This window comes from Macrobrachium nipponense, chromosome 6, assembly GCF_015104395.2.
Source record: "Macrobrachium nipponense isolate FS-2020 chromosome 6, ASM1510439v2, whole genome shotgun sequence".
Lineage (NCBI taxonomy): Eukaryota > Metazoa > Arthropoda > Malacostraca > Decapoda > Palaemonidae > Macrobrachium > Macrobrachium nipponense.
Window position 1 is genome coordinate 15,692,313 of NC_061108.1, and position 15,480 is coordinate 15,707,792.

General features: G+C 43.9%; 1 protein-coding gene across 1 annotated transcript in view; it reads left to right on the top strand.

Moving 5' to 3' along the window:
- The window catches only part of LOC135216215 (uncharacterized), a 128,969-nt gene that overhangs the window by 49,571 nt on the left and 63,918 nt on the right, over positions 1-15,480 (top strand). Inside the window, 1 exon segment of the mRNA XM_064251350.1 lies at positions 12,749-14,297. Within this exon segment, the coding sequence (XP_064107420.1) occupies positions 12,749-14,297 (1,549 nt within the window).

A 15,480-nucleotide genomic window follows, 5' to 3' on the forward strand; every position in this document is an offset into this window, starting at 1 on the left:
CTACTGTGATTTTTAAGCATATGTATGTATGTATGTATGTATGTATGTATATATATATATATATATATATATATATATATATATATATAGAGAGAGAGAGAGAGAGAGAGAGAGAGAGACTCAAAACCCTTTTGATTCAAAACTATCAGTCTTCCAAGTTAGTTTATCAACCTTTAGTTATAAATTTTATAAGGACTTCGTAGAAGAAGAATAGCAAAATACAAGAAAAAAATGAAATGAATGAGTTCCTTCAACAACGAAGCAAGCCACAGAGCTCAAGCATTGGTTGGAGCCCGCATGTTGCATGCAAGGTGCACGTTGCCCTAATTTAAAGAGCATCGTGGCTATTGAACGAGTGACGTTCGTACGCACGACAAAAAGAAAAAAAATGCTTTGTAATCATCTTACTATACGCACAAAGAGGTTCTCCTTAATCTCCCACACAACCCCTTCGCACATGAAGTTCATTTTGACAAGTGTTCCCGGTATCAGGAAAATGTCTAAATATTCCTGTTATTTGTCATCGCTCAATTCAGCTCTGACCAAGTTTGGGTGACGCTCTTGGCCAACTGCCTTTCGACAGTGAAGATATGAGAAGCCCTTGTGGCCTATTTATGATTATGTTACGTAACAAAATCATTTTGGTAAATCACTGTTTAATGATACTTAGGCTAAAAGAATAATCTGCTCGTTTTTTAAAAGCTTTCATTTGCCAAGTAGCTACGGTAAGATATTAAAGAAAGAAGTTCGTCTATTTCAGAAGTTGTATAGATTTAAGGTTAATGTAAACTAAACCACGAACGACAACGAGAAAATAACCATTTGGGAGTGCATAACAAAAGTGCATAGATTTAATTTTACCTTTGCCGAAGTATCGTATGTGGAGACAAATCTGGATATTGACGTCATGGGATATGAGCAATGATTGGCTAACACATAATGACGTCATAAATACGTGACTTCCAATTGGTTATCAACGTATGACGTTTTTAAATGTGTCCGTCATCTGTTTACTGTTCGTAAGCCTCACTGTTGGCTTGAACTGGTACTAACTTTTAATGAATGCGCATTCGTGAACTTTGTCGCTTTTATGTAATTTTAAACATATTGAATGCCATTTATTTTATATTCAAAAACATATTACGGGCTTTCAAATAAGTTAAGCGGTATCGATTGACGAAAAGGCTGCAGTACAGACCGAACGTCTTATTTAGTGTAACTGAAAACACCGTAAAGTTCACCAGCGTCTGTGTGCCTCTGCGCGATATTGAGAAGTTTCCCTCTTTTTGAAAATTCCAAACTCTGCAGTGATATATGTTTACGAATAGTAAGTGCGCTGAACGCGTTGATATTCCTACCACTGTCGTGAAGGTAGTCCGGGATCCCTAAATCAAGGGAGAGTTAATTAAGGGTTGCTCTTGGGGAAGGAGGAGGGGTTCAAGCCAGGTAGAGGCTTCGTGGGGGCACCACAGGGTTTATAGCTTGCAAGCAGAGGCGGAGCCCTTGCAAGCACATATGGTCGAGCACAGGTGTTGAGAAGGTTATTTTGCAATTTTACTCGTCCAAATGCTTGGTTGCGAGGGAAGTGGGTATATGGGTACTATCGTGGTTACTGCCTTGTGAGCTTGTGTGAAGCCCCTTACTGTTGTGGCCGTGTCTTCTCAAGGTTGCCTCAGGAAAGTTGTATCGTTTGTTGCCCATGTAGTATTTGGCAGGTTGGTTGGTTCACAAAGGCTTGCCCAAAATAACTTTTCCAAACCATTTACCGAACTTTTTCTCATCCCCGGCGGGTGTGGTGGTAGTGCCATCATTGCACCATACGTGGTGCACTGTAAGCTTGACTTACTAAGTTCTTTTCAGGATACCTTTCATTCATTTGACTGTCTGTTGGTTTGTGTTTCCTTTCTTCCATCTTACTTCCCACCCTCTCCTAACGACTGTTTCAAAGGGCAGCTCTATACTACACAAAGTTTTCCTCTTGTTACACCTTTAAATCCCACTTTACTTTCAGTTTCCCTTTCAGTGCTGAATGACCTCATAGGACCCAGTGCTTGGCCATTGGGCTAAATTTTGTATCCCATTCCATTCCAGGCTGTGTACTTTACTATTCCACTGGAAACTGTAGCTCCTGTAATTTAAGCCAAAGTTACTCCCTAGATGAAATAAAGGAGAGGCTTAACAACGAAGTTATTCCTGTTCTGTAGCTTAAAGAGCAAAAGTTATCTCTCTTGCCTACAGGCTCGAAGGAGAGTATTAGGTAGATTAGTGTTGGTAGCCTATTTCTACAGAAGCAGTCCACACAGACTGCAAGGAATGTAACCGCGGATACGACATCCACTAGAGATTGGGGCGTCCAATGTATTTCGCCATGTTTAGTACTGGTCCCTTGGGGGTTTAGGTAATTAGTCGTCCGAATAAATATTACTTAAAATTCTTGTTCAGTAGGTAAAACTGCATAGAAAATCCACAACTGCCATAGTCTAGGCCGCCGCGGATAAGTACCCTAGATCTACCTTAGTGTTTTAACAGGACTTTACTACAGTCTCTGGATTGCTCAGTTATAAAATGTAACTTGCTGGTAATTGAGGCCAATCATATATGCTATAAATTCTATTTTGTGATTTTTTTTTCTCCCATGGGGCCCAGTGGTGAAGGACAGGAAAAAACAGTGTTAGGTTAGGATTAGGTTTTGTAGAAGTTGGGCACTGGGCACAAAAGAAAAAGTGCCAGTTGTTGTAGTGAGAGGTTAAGAACCTACAAAAAGTAAATTGGCTCTTTCTGCTGCACATTGCTTGTGTTGATTGAAAAGTGCTGAAGGGCACTGGTAAAATGACCTCTTATCTATCGAGTGAAGAGTCAAAAGGAAAGGGTATTTCTACAAAAGCAATCTGCGGTGGCCTAGACTATGGCAATTGGCGTTTTCCTATGATATTTTACTTACTGAACAAGAATTTAAAGTAATATTTATTCGGACGACTGTAATTAATCCCCAGGGGCCAGTACTAAACACGGAGAAGTACATTGGACGCCCCAATCCCTAGTGGATGTCGTATCCGCGGTTATGTTCCTTGCAGTCCGTGTGGAACTATTCTTTAAAATTACCCTGCAAGAAACGTAACCGGGGATACGACATCCACTAGGGATTGGGGCGTCCAATGTATTTCGCCATGTTTAGTACTGGCCCCTGGGGTTTAAGTACAGTCGCCCAAAAAAATATTACTTAAAATTCTTGTTCAGTAGGTAAAACTGCATAGAAAAACCGCAACTGCCATAGTCTGGGCCGCCGCGGATAGGTACCCTAGATCTACCAAGGAAAGTCTCATAAGCATGCTAGTTGCATGACTTGAAATTTGCAGAATGTCGAGAATATTGAGAGCATGAGTTGAGTCATTTTTGAGAAGCCAGGTTCTGGGAATACCAGGCTTTTCTTTTTAAAATGTGATCCAGTTGTGAATGACTTATTTTCATAAGAAAATTATATAGGGCTAATGATGAGATCAAACTTGATTTTGGGGGGACAGCTAGTATAAGATACTTGTGCATTACCCTAATGTTCCTACTACTACTATTACCACCCCCCAGGTTGCAACCCTAGTTGGAAGAGCAGAATGTTGCAAGCCTAAGAGCAAAAGTACCCTGATATAGAAAGTAAATTGAGAAATAGGCTAAGTAATAACTATCAAAGGGATATGAATTAATACACATAGCCTATGGTAAATAACACGATTTAAGTGCAGAAGTTTCTGTAGCTCATAAAGAAAAGACAATACTCAGAATTACTGCCTAATTGACATCTTGTATTACATGTTGCATAGTATATCCGTGGAAGATCTGAATGAAAGGAGGCTCACAAATACTAAGTATATCTTCAACAGCATGCACAACAAACTAGTTTAATGACTGTGCCAGAGATTTATATCAAAATGGAGGATAAAAAATTTTGTAGGATGAAAATCGTTATTTAGCAATTCACTCATTTTGTCTTTTGAACTTTGGTAGTTTTTAAGTGGCAGTACTATTGTATTGTTGTGTGAATGTTCCAAGTAGTATAAATGTGGTAGTCAATCCTACAGTAACAGCAGTAAATTGGTCTCTGACCATACTTGGTGTAAATGTTCCAAGTGGCTTAGTCAGTTACTGTACTCGGTGAACAACCAATAAACTTGAGTCATTCAGTTTATTCATCAGAAAAAATCTGATGTCACATTTGTATATTGTATATAGGCTGGTCTCCTGTAAGGCATTCTAATTCATTTTTTCCCCTGAAAAAACCTGTGGTGAAAGTTCTGAAGAGATTTAATTACAAAAGATAGAAAATCTGGCTTGGGTTGAGTGGGAGGATATTACAAATAAGATGGTGTTGCCAGGTGAGGAGACAGTTAATTGACAAAATGGTAGAAATGAAAGTGTCAGCACGCCAATGAATGAGAAGCCTCAGAGATGATCATGGAGTGTAGCTTGGATAAGAACCAGGATCACTTTGAAATTGGCAGTGTTTGCTTACAACAGAAGGCATGGAAAAGATTTGTTAGTTTTTTTTAATAATCTGAAGGGAAATATAAATCTCAAAAGACAGTGGGTGCTGATTCAAATGTGACTGTTGAACTGATTGTTTTTTATTAATAATTGGAATGTGACATGATTTTGCATATTATAATGAAAACAGGAAACTTTGTCAGAATTATTTCTAATCCCCAATGTTTACTGTACAGTAGGCTGAAATTGGACAGTTTAACAACAAGTTTTTACATGAAATATGTTTACCACCTAAAAAAGCAACAGTATTTTAAAGGCTTATGTTCCTGTGATAAATTGTAATCCTTGAATATTTCTGTGTTTATTTTAACAGTTAAAAATATAATGTTGCATACAAAATGTTCATATTTTTTACATAATAAAGCTTACAAAGAATAAGAAAACCTGCATACATTACATGATAAAATAATGAAAATGTGTGGAGTCCTACTATTGTCCTTTACAGGATGTCAGGTTCTCAACAACAGTTTTTTTTCTCTTGATTATTTGGGGGTTAGAGGAGGCGGGGGGGCTGTGAACTCAGAATATGGGTAACTTTAGACCTAAGGAATTCCATTTACTTGGGAAGGTATTCTGTATTAAAGATAAATTCTGGTAATTTTTTATACTGAAATAGGCTATTTTATATAAATATATACATTGTGTCTATGTCATTAACAAAAAAAAAAAGAAAGTAAATAGAGACAATTAAAAGGTAACCCAAAATATTTTCAAGGCTTAGGATAGTACAGTAGTGAATACTGTATGGTATTTCATTTAGTTTAATTACACTGAGAATTTTGTACATGAACTTCCCTGACAGATATATACTTAGCTATAGTCTCCGACGTTCCCGACAGAATTTCAAATCTCGCGGCACACGCGACAGGTAGGTCAGGTGGTCTACCTTACCCGCCGCTGGGTGGCGGATGTACGAACCACTCCCGTAAGCTTGTCAGATTTTTCTCTGTCGCGGGAACGATAACAACTGTTGTCGGTTCCTCTCGATAGTTTTTCGATTCTCGCTTGCCTGGAGTTAATTTGGACTTCTTTTGGTGACGTATTCGCTTTGTTTGGCTTGGCATACGCTGATTGTGGACCGGTTTGATTTTGAGTTTGATTTTCTTTAACGATGTCTGACCTAGATTCGGTAGTTAAAACTTCGGTTTTGTTTAGGGTTTGCGTGAATGAAGGATGTAAGGTGAGGTTGCCGAAAGCTTCGGTAGACCCCCACACGGTTTGCATGAAATGCAGGGGGAATGAATGTTCTTTTGCTAACCCTTGTAGTGAATGTAAGGGATTGAATGAAGAAGAATATAAGGCTCTCTCTTCTTATATTAGGAAGTTGGAACGTGATAGAGTGCGTAAGGCTTCCTCTAGAAGTTCTTGTAGATCTAGAATGAGTGAGTTGGATGTGGATTCTAATGCTAACGTAGAATTAGAACCTTCTTCCCAAGTTGCAGCCCCTGCTCCCCGCACCGAAGCCGAAGATTCGCCTTCGGAGGCGGCAGCTCTGAGAGCCACGATTCGTTTCTATGGATCAGAAGATTCGTCAGTTGGAAGGTAAGGAGAGTGTTTAGTGATCAGTGCAGTGTCCCCAGTGTTGTGGAGGGTGCGTCTGACCGGCTCCTTAGTGCCTCTAGGCCTAGACCTCTTCCAGACTCCCAGTTCCAGTGGAGTAGGAAAGTCGAAAGCCGCAAGAGGGCTAGGGAGAACCCCCACCGGTCAGGCGTCCCCTCGGCAGATCCTGAAGTACGCTCCCAGGCTGCCTCGGATCGCTACAAGAAGGAGCTACTAGCCCAATGCTCTCCTCTTCGTCGTCTCCCTCTCGAAGAGAGGTTGGAACTCCCCGGATGCGTCGCGCCCGTTGAAGAGGGCTTGGAAGGCTCCCTGCAGTCCTTTGGCTTCTAGTCCGGAGGTTTTCCCGGAAGAATCGTCGGTGGAGGCGAAGAAACCCAAGAAATCCTGTGAGCGTTCTTCTTCTCGCGCTCCGCGCTCGGCGCCTGCTTCCGAGGAAGAACAACAAGATTCGCCTACGAGAGTACTCGAGGGACTTCAAGCTCAGATCACGGCGCTAGCAGACTCTCTAGCAGTTAGATCACGTAGGAAGAAGGACGTTTCTCTTCCGATCAAGAGATCTAGGCGCCGCTCTTCAGAGGATCGTTCTCCTCGTTTTAGGCGTTCTCCTTCATATGGGGAGGTTTCGTATGAAGGTAGGGGCTCGCGTGAGCGCCCTCGCTCGCCTGGCTCTCTTTCGACTTCAAGGCGCCAAACATCGGTAGGACGCTCTATGGAGAAAGAAGTTTTTCTCCAGATTGGATTTCCGCTTCCGGTAAGCGCACTGCACCTGCTCATCACGCTATTTCTTCAACTCCCTCGCGTGAGACTTCTCCTCAGCAGCCTCAAGATTCTAGAAGGCGTCCTTATGCAAGTGGGCGTTCTTCGTCCAGATGTCACTCTCCTCGAGTGTCGGATCGTGACTTCTCTCCTGACAGGCATCAAGAGTCTGGTAGGAGTCGTGTGCATGATAGACGGCCTGCTGTTAGCCGCTCCCCGCAAGGTAGGCGCCAAGAGCCTACTGCACATCGATCTCCTAGTAGGCGCTCGTCTCTTTAAGGCGTCATACTCCTGATTATTCTCCTCGGGGCAGACAACAAGAGTCTTTCAAGCGCCCTTCTCCGTGTAGGCGCTCTCCCGCTTCTAGGCGCACTTCTCCTGACCGTTTGTCTCTTGGTAGACAACAGGAATCTCGGAAGCGCCCCTCTCCAAGTAGGCGCTCGTTAGCTTTGAAGCGCCCTTCTCCTGAATGTTACCCTCTTGTTAGACGTCAAGAGTCTCCGCAAGCAGCCTTCTCCTAGTAGGCGCATTTTTTTCGCCTTCCAGTCGAACTTCCGTTGATCGTACGCAACTGGACAGGTATGGAGAGCCGCGCAGCGCTCTGCTCTCGATAGGCGCTCTCCTGGCAGCCGCTCGCCTAGGGATAGGCGCAAAGAGTATAGTAGGCGCTCGCCTCCTCGTAAGCGCCCTGGGATATTTCCGAGGATTCTCGGAGTAGGAGCCCTACCTCTCCTTCGGCTGAGATTCCGTCTACCTCGAAGAGGGAGTCTCATCGTAGGCATCCCAGATCTTCTCTTCATTCTCCAGTGGATGTGAACTCTTCTAAGAGAGGGCGTTCTCCAACCTCTCGCTCAACTCCTACTAGGATCCTTCGTCACCTAAGGATCTTCCGCGCTCGCGCCTCGACAAGACGTCCTAGAAGGTTCAGATGAGGAACCGAACACTTCTGCTGCTGTGTCTTCTTACAAGAAGCTTACAGAGCTACTTTTGCAAGTTTTTGGGGATTCCCTTTCTCCTACGGCTCCTCCTTCTCCTCACTCACTTTTTTCAACGGCGAAGACAGCGAAGAGTTCTTCTTGTGTGAGGATGAAGCCAACTCTTTCTATGAAGAAGGCACTGAGGAGTTTTGGTTCCTGATGGCTTCCAAAGAAGAAGCGGGAAAACGATGTTCGCTTTTCCTCCTTCGAAGTTATCAGGACGCGCTGGTTTCTGGTATGAAACAGGAGAGTCCTTAGGATTGGGTCTACCGTCTTCGGCTGATTCGGATTTTCGGCGCTGGTAGATTCGACAAGGAGAACTGCCCTTAACTCTGCTAAGACAACTTGGGCAATGAATGAATTGGATACATGGCTCAAAGGCATGTTTTTTAGAGTGCTAGAAGTATTTAACTTCCTTGATTGGTCGTTGGGAGTCCTAGCCAAGAAAATTGAAGTGCCAGAGTCAATTTCGCCAGAAGATCTTATGTGTGTTTTGTCTTGTATGGACAAGTCGGTAAGAGACGGAGCGAGTTGAAATCGCCTCCCTGTATGGGGCCGGGATCGTGAAGAAGAGGTCGGTTTATTGTTCCTTCTTAACGAAGTCTGTCTCCCATGCCCAGAGGTCTTCTTTGCTGTTTGCTCCTCTGTCTGCTCAGTTGTTCCCTAAACATCGAGTGCAGGACATTTCAAGATCACTGTCGGCCAAAGCCACCCAGGACCTTTTGGCACAGTCGGCAAGAAAACCTCGCCCTTCCTTCCCTACCAAGGCTAAGAAGGAAAAAAAGCAAGTGTTCGAGAACCCTTTCGAGGGGCGTCTTCATCAAGAACCTCTACGTTTAGAGGTCGTAGACCTTCAACGAAGGGGTAAGACTTTCGCCAAGTCTGTTAAAGCCCCCAAATAACTTGCAAGTCCTTCAAACAACGGTGGGCGCCAGACTCTTAGAGTTTGCAGGAGTCTGGGCCCAAAAAGGGGCGGATCCTTGGACCCTTTCTATTTTGAGGAGAGGTTACCTCATCCCTTTCGTCGAAAGACCTCCCTTGACGACCATCCCAAGGGAACTGACGGCCAGGTACAGAGACCCCATCATGAATCAAGCTCTCCATCTAGCAGTAGATCAGATGCTGGAGAAGGGGGCTATCGAACTAGTGACAGACCATCATTCATCGGGCTTCTACAACCGCCTTTTCCTAGTTCCGAAGTCCTCAGGGGGATGGAGACCGGTGTTGGATGTAAGCGCCCTGAACTTCTTCGTAGAAAAGAAGTAGTTCACGATGGAAACGCCTTCATCAGTGCTGGCAGCACTTCGTCCAGGGGACTGGATGGTTTCCTTGGATTTACAGGACGCTTACTTCCACGCACCGATCCATCCTTCCTCGAGGAAGTTTCTCAGATTCATGATGGGGGGGAAAATTTTTCAGTTCAGGGCTCTGTGTTTCGGCCTCTCGACGGCCCCTCAAGTGTTCACGGGGATTTTTGAGGAATGTGGCTCAATGGCTTCATTTGAAAGGGGTGAGGATATCCATGTACCTCGACGATTGGCTAATAAGGGCCAATTCAGAAGATCGTTGTTTGAAGGACTTACAAGTAACTTTAGAATTGACGAAGACTTTGGGACTTCTCGTCAATTTCAAGAAGTCGTCACCAATTCCCGAGCAAGAGTGTGTGTATCTCGGGATACAGATGAACTCTCTGAGTTTTCGGGCTTTTCCCTCGCAGGAAAGGATAGCCCGAGGATTCGAGAGAGTAACAACCTTCTTAGGGAAAGAAGTATGCACAGTGAGGGAGTGGATGAGTCTGCTGGGGACGCTCTCCTCGCTGGAGCAATTCGTTTCCCTAGGAAGGTTGCACCTGAGACCGCTCCAATTCTTTCTTCATCGGAATTGGAGTCGTCGTTCTCAGGATTTGACGTTCTCCCTGTCGTTATCCCAGGACATCAAGAAACATCTCTTATGGTGGACAGATCCCAACCTCTTTGCGAAGGGACTGTCTCTTCAATCACAGACCCCCAACCTGGTGTTGTTCTCCGACGCGTCGGACACGGGGTGGGGTGCAACTCTGGGAACCAGCGAAGTGTCAGGTACCTGGGTGGGGGACCAGGTAGCCTGGCACATCAACAGAAAGGAGTTGATGGCTGTGTGGTTGGCTCTGAAGGCTTTCGAGCCCAAAGTCAGAAGAATCGGTAGTGCAGGTCAACGCGGACAACACTACAGCTCTGGCATATATCAGGAAAACAGGAAACAGGGGGGACGCATTCCTTCTCCCTGTACGAGACAGCAAGAGACCTTCTTCTGTGGGCAGAGAAAGAGGAATCAAGCTTCTCACCAGGTTCGTGCAGGGAGAAAGGAATGTAAGAGCAGATCTCCTCAGCAGGAAAGATCAGGTCCTTCCCACAGAGTGGACCCTTCATCTGGATGTATGCCAAAGCCTGTGGAAGTTATGGGGCAGGCCACACATAGACCTCTTTGCCACGTCAAAGAACAAGAGGCTGGATCCTTACTGCTCTCCGATATCGGATCCAGAGGCATTAGCAATAGATGCTCTTCTTCTGGATGGAACGGACTCGACGTCTACGCGTTTCCCCCTTCAAGATCCTGGGGCTAACCATCAAGAAGTTCGTAGAGTCCGATTCAACGAGAATGACCTTAATCGCTCCCTTTTGGCCGGCCCAAGAATGGTTCACAGAGGTACTGGAATGGTTGGTGGACCTTCCAAGATCGCTCCCGCTAAGGAGCGATCTACTCAGACAACCCCACTTCGACAGGTACCACAAAAATCTCCTCGCTCTCAGTCTGACTGGCTTCAGACTGTCCAAAGTTTGGTCAGAGCGAAAGGCTTTTCAGCAACAGCTGCTAAAGCAATCGCAAGAGCGAGGAGACCTTCCACCTTGCGTGTATACCAGTCAAAGTGGGATGTCTTCAGACGTTGGTGCAAGAGGAAGAACATTTCCTCTTCCAGTACCTCTGTGACCCAAATTGCGGATTTCCTTATTTTCCTCAAAGAAGAATGTCATCTGGTTGTGTCAACTATTAAGGGATACCGCAGTATGTTGGCGGCGGTATTTCGGCATAGAGGCTTAAAAGATATCCGATGATAAGGACTTGCATGATCTTATTAGATCATTTGAAACCATTAAGCGTCCTCATGTGGTACCAAACTGGAATCTAGACGTAGTCTACAATTCCTTGGATCGTCTAGATTCGAACCTCCTAGCTTAGCCTCTTTCAAGGATCTGACGAAGAGGCTATCTTCCTTTTGGCCCTTGCTACAGCTAAGAGAGTGAGTGAGCTCCAAGCTATTGAGGGCAATGTAGGGTTTAAGGAAGATTCTATGGTGTGTTCGTTTCTTCCAAATTTCCTTGCAAAGAATGAAAACCCATCACGGCCTTGGCCCAGGAGCTTTGAAGTTCGTAGTTTATCTTTTCTAGTAGGGGAAGAGCCTGAAAGACTCTTTGCCCTATTGAGAATTATGAAGTTATTTCCTTAAGAGGAAGGACAACTTAAGGCGAATCAAGATGTGCTTTGGTGCTCTGTAAAGGACCCCACTCGGCCCATGTCGAAGAATGCTCTTTCCTTTTTTCTGAGAAGCCTTATTACGAGGCACATGTTTGCTTGTAAGGAAGAACATTTTAAACTACTGAAAGTGAAAGCTCACGAGGTGAGAGCCATCGCAACTTCGCTTGCATTCAGAAAAAATATGTCTGTGCGGAACTTGATGGAGGCGACTTTTTGGAGATGCCAATCGGTTTTCGCAAACCACTACCTATGTGATGTAAAAATCACATATGATAAATGCTTCGCCTTGGGTCCTTTCGTATCGGCGGATTCGGTGCTGGGGCAGGGAGCTGAAACTTATCCTGTGTAAATTCTTTATATGTTACCCTATATTTTATATTGTTGTTTTTTGGTTGGTGTCTGAAAGAGGTTGCAGGAGGCACCTCTTTTTGTCGTAATATTAACCCACCCTTTGTATTTTGGTTAGGTGGTCTGGTGGGTTTTGGCTCCTTGCAGAGGTAGTGGTAAGGATCTGTTAGGTAAGCGGACAAGGTCCCTCTAACAGCATCCGACTTGGATTCTACCACAATAGGGGATCACATATCCCAGTGGTAGATCCGAGAGTCTTTCAGCATCCAGGTCACGTCCTAGCTGTAGCTCTCCAGGCAATGCAGACTCAGAGATAGTATCTATGAAGTCTTCATCCTGAAAAGGTGAGAACCAAGGTTTTTATATCCTACAACATTAGTTGTTTCCCGTCTTACCTGTATTATTGAGCTGTCTCTTACCCTCCACCAAGGGTGCCAATCAGCTAAGTATATATCTGTCAGGGAAGTTCATGTACAAAAATGAATATTGTTAAAACTACAATAAAGTTTTGTACATACTTACCTGGCAGATATATACGATAATGGCCCACCCAGCCTCCCCTCAGGAGACAGGTGGAAGAGAAAAATCTGACAAGCTTACGGGAGTGGTTCGTACATCCGCCGCAGCGGCGGGTAAGGTAGACCACCTGACCTACCTGTCGCGTGTGCCACGAGATTTGAAATTCTGTCGGGAACGTCGGAGACCCTCATTAGCTAAGTATATATCTGCCAGGTAAGTATGTACAAAACTTTATTGTAGTTTAACAATATCATTTTTATATCTAATGTTATTACAATTAAAGATTTTCATTGTATGCAGTATGGCAAATTTTGTTACCTATAGCCTATTTTATTATACAAAGTATACAACATTTTTACCTTGCCCAATAAGCTATGTTAAATCTACTCTATTAGGCTTCTGTAGATTGTGGTGTACGTATAGTCTTTCCCAATGTATATTTTATCCCAGTGTGTATTTTATTATTACGTAATACTGATTTTCCTTATACATTTTGTGCCCTTTCACACCCATTAATACTAGTCCTTTGTTTCCTTCAGGTCGCTACTATGTCGGAACAAGAAACCAGCAGAAGCTCTCAAAGCACAACCCTGAGTGTGGAAGTCAATTTGAAGGCCACCAAAGATTTAAAAGATTTCCAAGACACACAAAGTTGTTCAAATTTAAGTAGCCCAGACAGTGGTATGGGAAACACAATCTTTTCTTCGCCTGAAAAGTCTGATAAGGAGGGAAGTGACAGTGTGGACAATAAGGATCGAGATGGGTCTGGAAGGAACAGTCCTGGTACTCCCCAAAGGATAAAGCTTGCCAGAAATAATGTGTATGGCGCAGGAAGTAAGAGTACTACTAATTCAAATTCATCAAAGGATTTTACGAGTTGGAATCATCTGGTTAATAATGCAAGTCATCTGACAAGCAACCTCTGTGCTCTGAAGTGTTCTGACAAAGCAAAACAGAACACAAGTCCAGAACATAATCATGGCCTTTTTAGCTCTACTCAGGAACTTCAGAGCGAATCGATTGTCTCAAATAATTTAAAAGAAACCACTCCTGGTGATCACTGTGTGAAGAAGGTGCCTGACAGTAGAAGTGAATTGCCTTTACTGGACTACCCTCTTTTAGCAGGTAAAAATGTAGAGAGTAACGCTAAGGTAGAAAGGCAAACACCAAATGCAGAGAATCGAAAAGAATTTGTGAAAGAAGAGTCATTGGTGAGAAATGATAGTGATGGGTTTGAAAAGTTAGAAGAGAAAGAGTTACATGTAACATCTGGTGTAAATGTGGATGCCAGCACATCAAGCAAAAATGGAGGTAGTATTTGGCAAATTACTGCCATATCCAGTGAATTAGAGGAATCTATAGATAGTAGAAAAGTAAATGACAATGCTGTGAGTGGAGATGGTGCATTTAGAGAATGTTTCCAAGTGATACCTTTAAATGGCAATACAGACAGAAGCCAAGAATTCAGACCAACTAGTATTGGCATTTGTAGTACTGATCATAAAGGTGGTGTTGAAAGTTCCCTGGAAAACCCCAAAGATGCCAATCAAGGTAGTCATATAAGAATGGAAAATGTGACTTCACAGATTGTTTTCCAACCCAACAAAGAACCAGATTTACAGAGGGAAAATGATGCAGTAGAAGAAGGTATAATAAGCAGTTATGCTAACAATCCCTCACAGGAAAGTGAACCAAGTGAAAAGCTGAAAAGTGACATGAAAGAGATGGGCAGTGTTGAGAAAATTGAAGTGAACTGTACTCATAATGAAAACCAAAATGTATTGTGTGATAACGAAAGGCTTCAACCAAAGGAGATTCTTGACGTGGATGTGAACATGGGAATTGACCTAGATGCCATAAGGGATACAGACTCCGAAGCAGGTGAATCATGTTGCAGTGAAGACCAAGATATGTGTGAAGGGGAAAATGGGTGTCTTCACCAAGATGGTGTTTGCAGCACAGAGCAGAACTGGGACTACCTTATGGATGAAGAGTTTAATGTCCCCAAAAAGCCAATCCTGAATGGATCTGCCGATCAGCTCGAACGACGGAGTAGCCTCAAGCGTAAAGCAACAGAGGAAGCTGAAGGTAAGACTTTCGATAAGATTTGTAGTTATACCTACCATAACTGCTCAGGAATCAAGGGATTTAGTACTAGTATAAGATGTAGCTTTCCAGGCTCTCTTGAAACAAGTCTTGCAATATGGTACCATAATTCTTTTACCTTATAGGATAAAGATATTTTGTTCATGAAACTTACCTGTCAGATATATATATAGCTGTATTTTCCGAAGTCCGACAGAAATTAAAAAACTCACGACACACGTAGTGGGAGTCAGGTGGTTAGTACCCATTCCCGCCGCTGGGAGGCGGGTATCAGGAATCATTCCCATTTTCTATTCATAATTTTTCTGTCGCCGGTGTTGTAAACACAGTTTTCAGCACCTCCGTCTTGAATTTAGGAAACTTGGCTACTATAAGTACCCCTTTTGATTTTTTGGTATCTTGACTTTTGGATCGGTGGCTAGGCACACGTTAATTGTGGATTTGATTGATTTTGGCTTGATTTCTCTTTAAATAAGATGTCTGGTTCTAGTTCGGCTAGCGCCAGGTTTTGTACCAAGAGTGATTGTCGAGGTAGGCTACTGAAAGCATCAGTAGACCCTCATACTTTGTGTAAGAGTTGCAGAGAGCATGATTGCATGTATGAAAGTCGCTGCAAGGAATGTGAGTGTCTTTCTGATTCTGGATGGAGAGCGTATGAGTCCTATCTGCGTAAGCTTGAACGGGATAGGTTAAGGAGGTCTTCCTCCAGGAGCGTTTCAGGTAAACGGCAGGAAGTTCATGTTTCTCCTACTAACCCTCCTTTAATCACTACTCCTAACCCTGTAGTGTTGCCTTCGGACCCTGAAGCAGTGTCTGTAGAGGGTAATACCCTTACACTTATCTTAGAGTCGATTCGTAATTTAGAATCTAAAGTGCTCGCCTTAGAAGGCAAAAGTGAAGGTGCAAAGTGCAGTGACAGTGCTCCTTCGTTGGTGGAGGGTGCGTCAGATCGGCCCCATTTCGCCTCTAGGCCTAGACCGCTGCGGACTCCCAGGTTTCAGGGAGAGGGCATGTCGAAAGCCGCAGGAGGGTTACGGGGAACGCCCACCGATCTGACGTGCCTTCGGCAGTATCTGTTGACGTTACACAGACTGCCAAGGAGCGTGCGCGTGCACGCCTCCTGAAAGAGTGTTTCTCTTCTTCAGAGGCTTCCTCCCCGCACAAG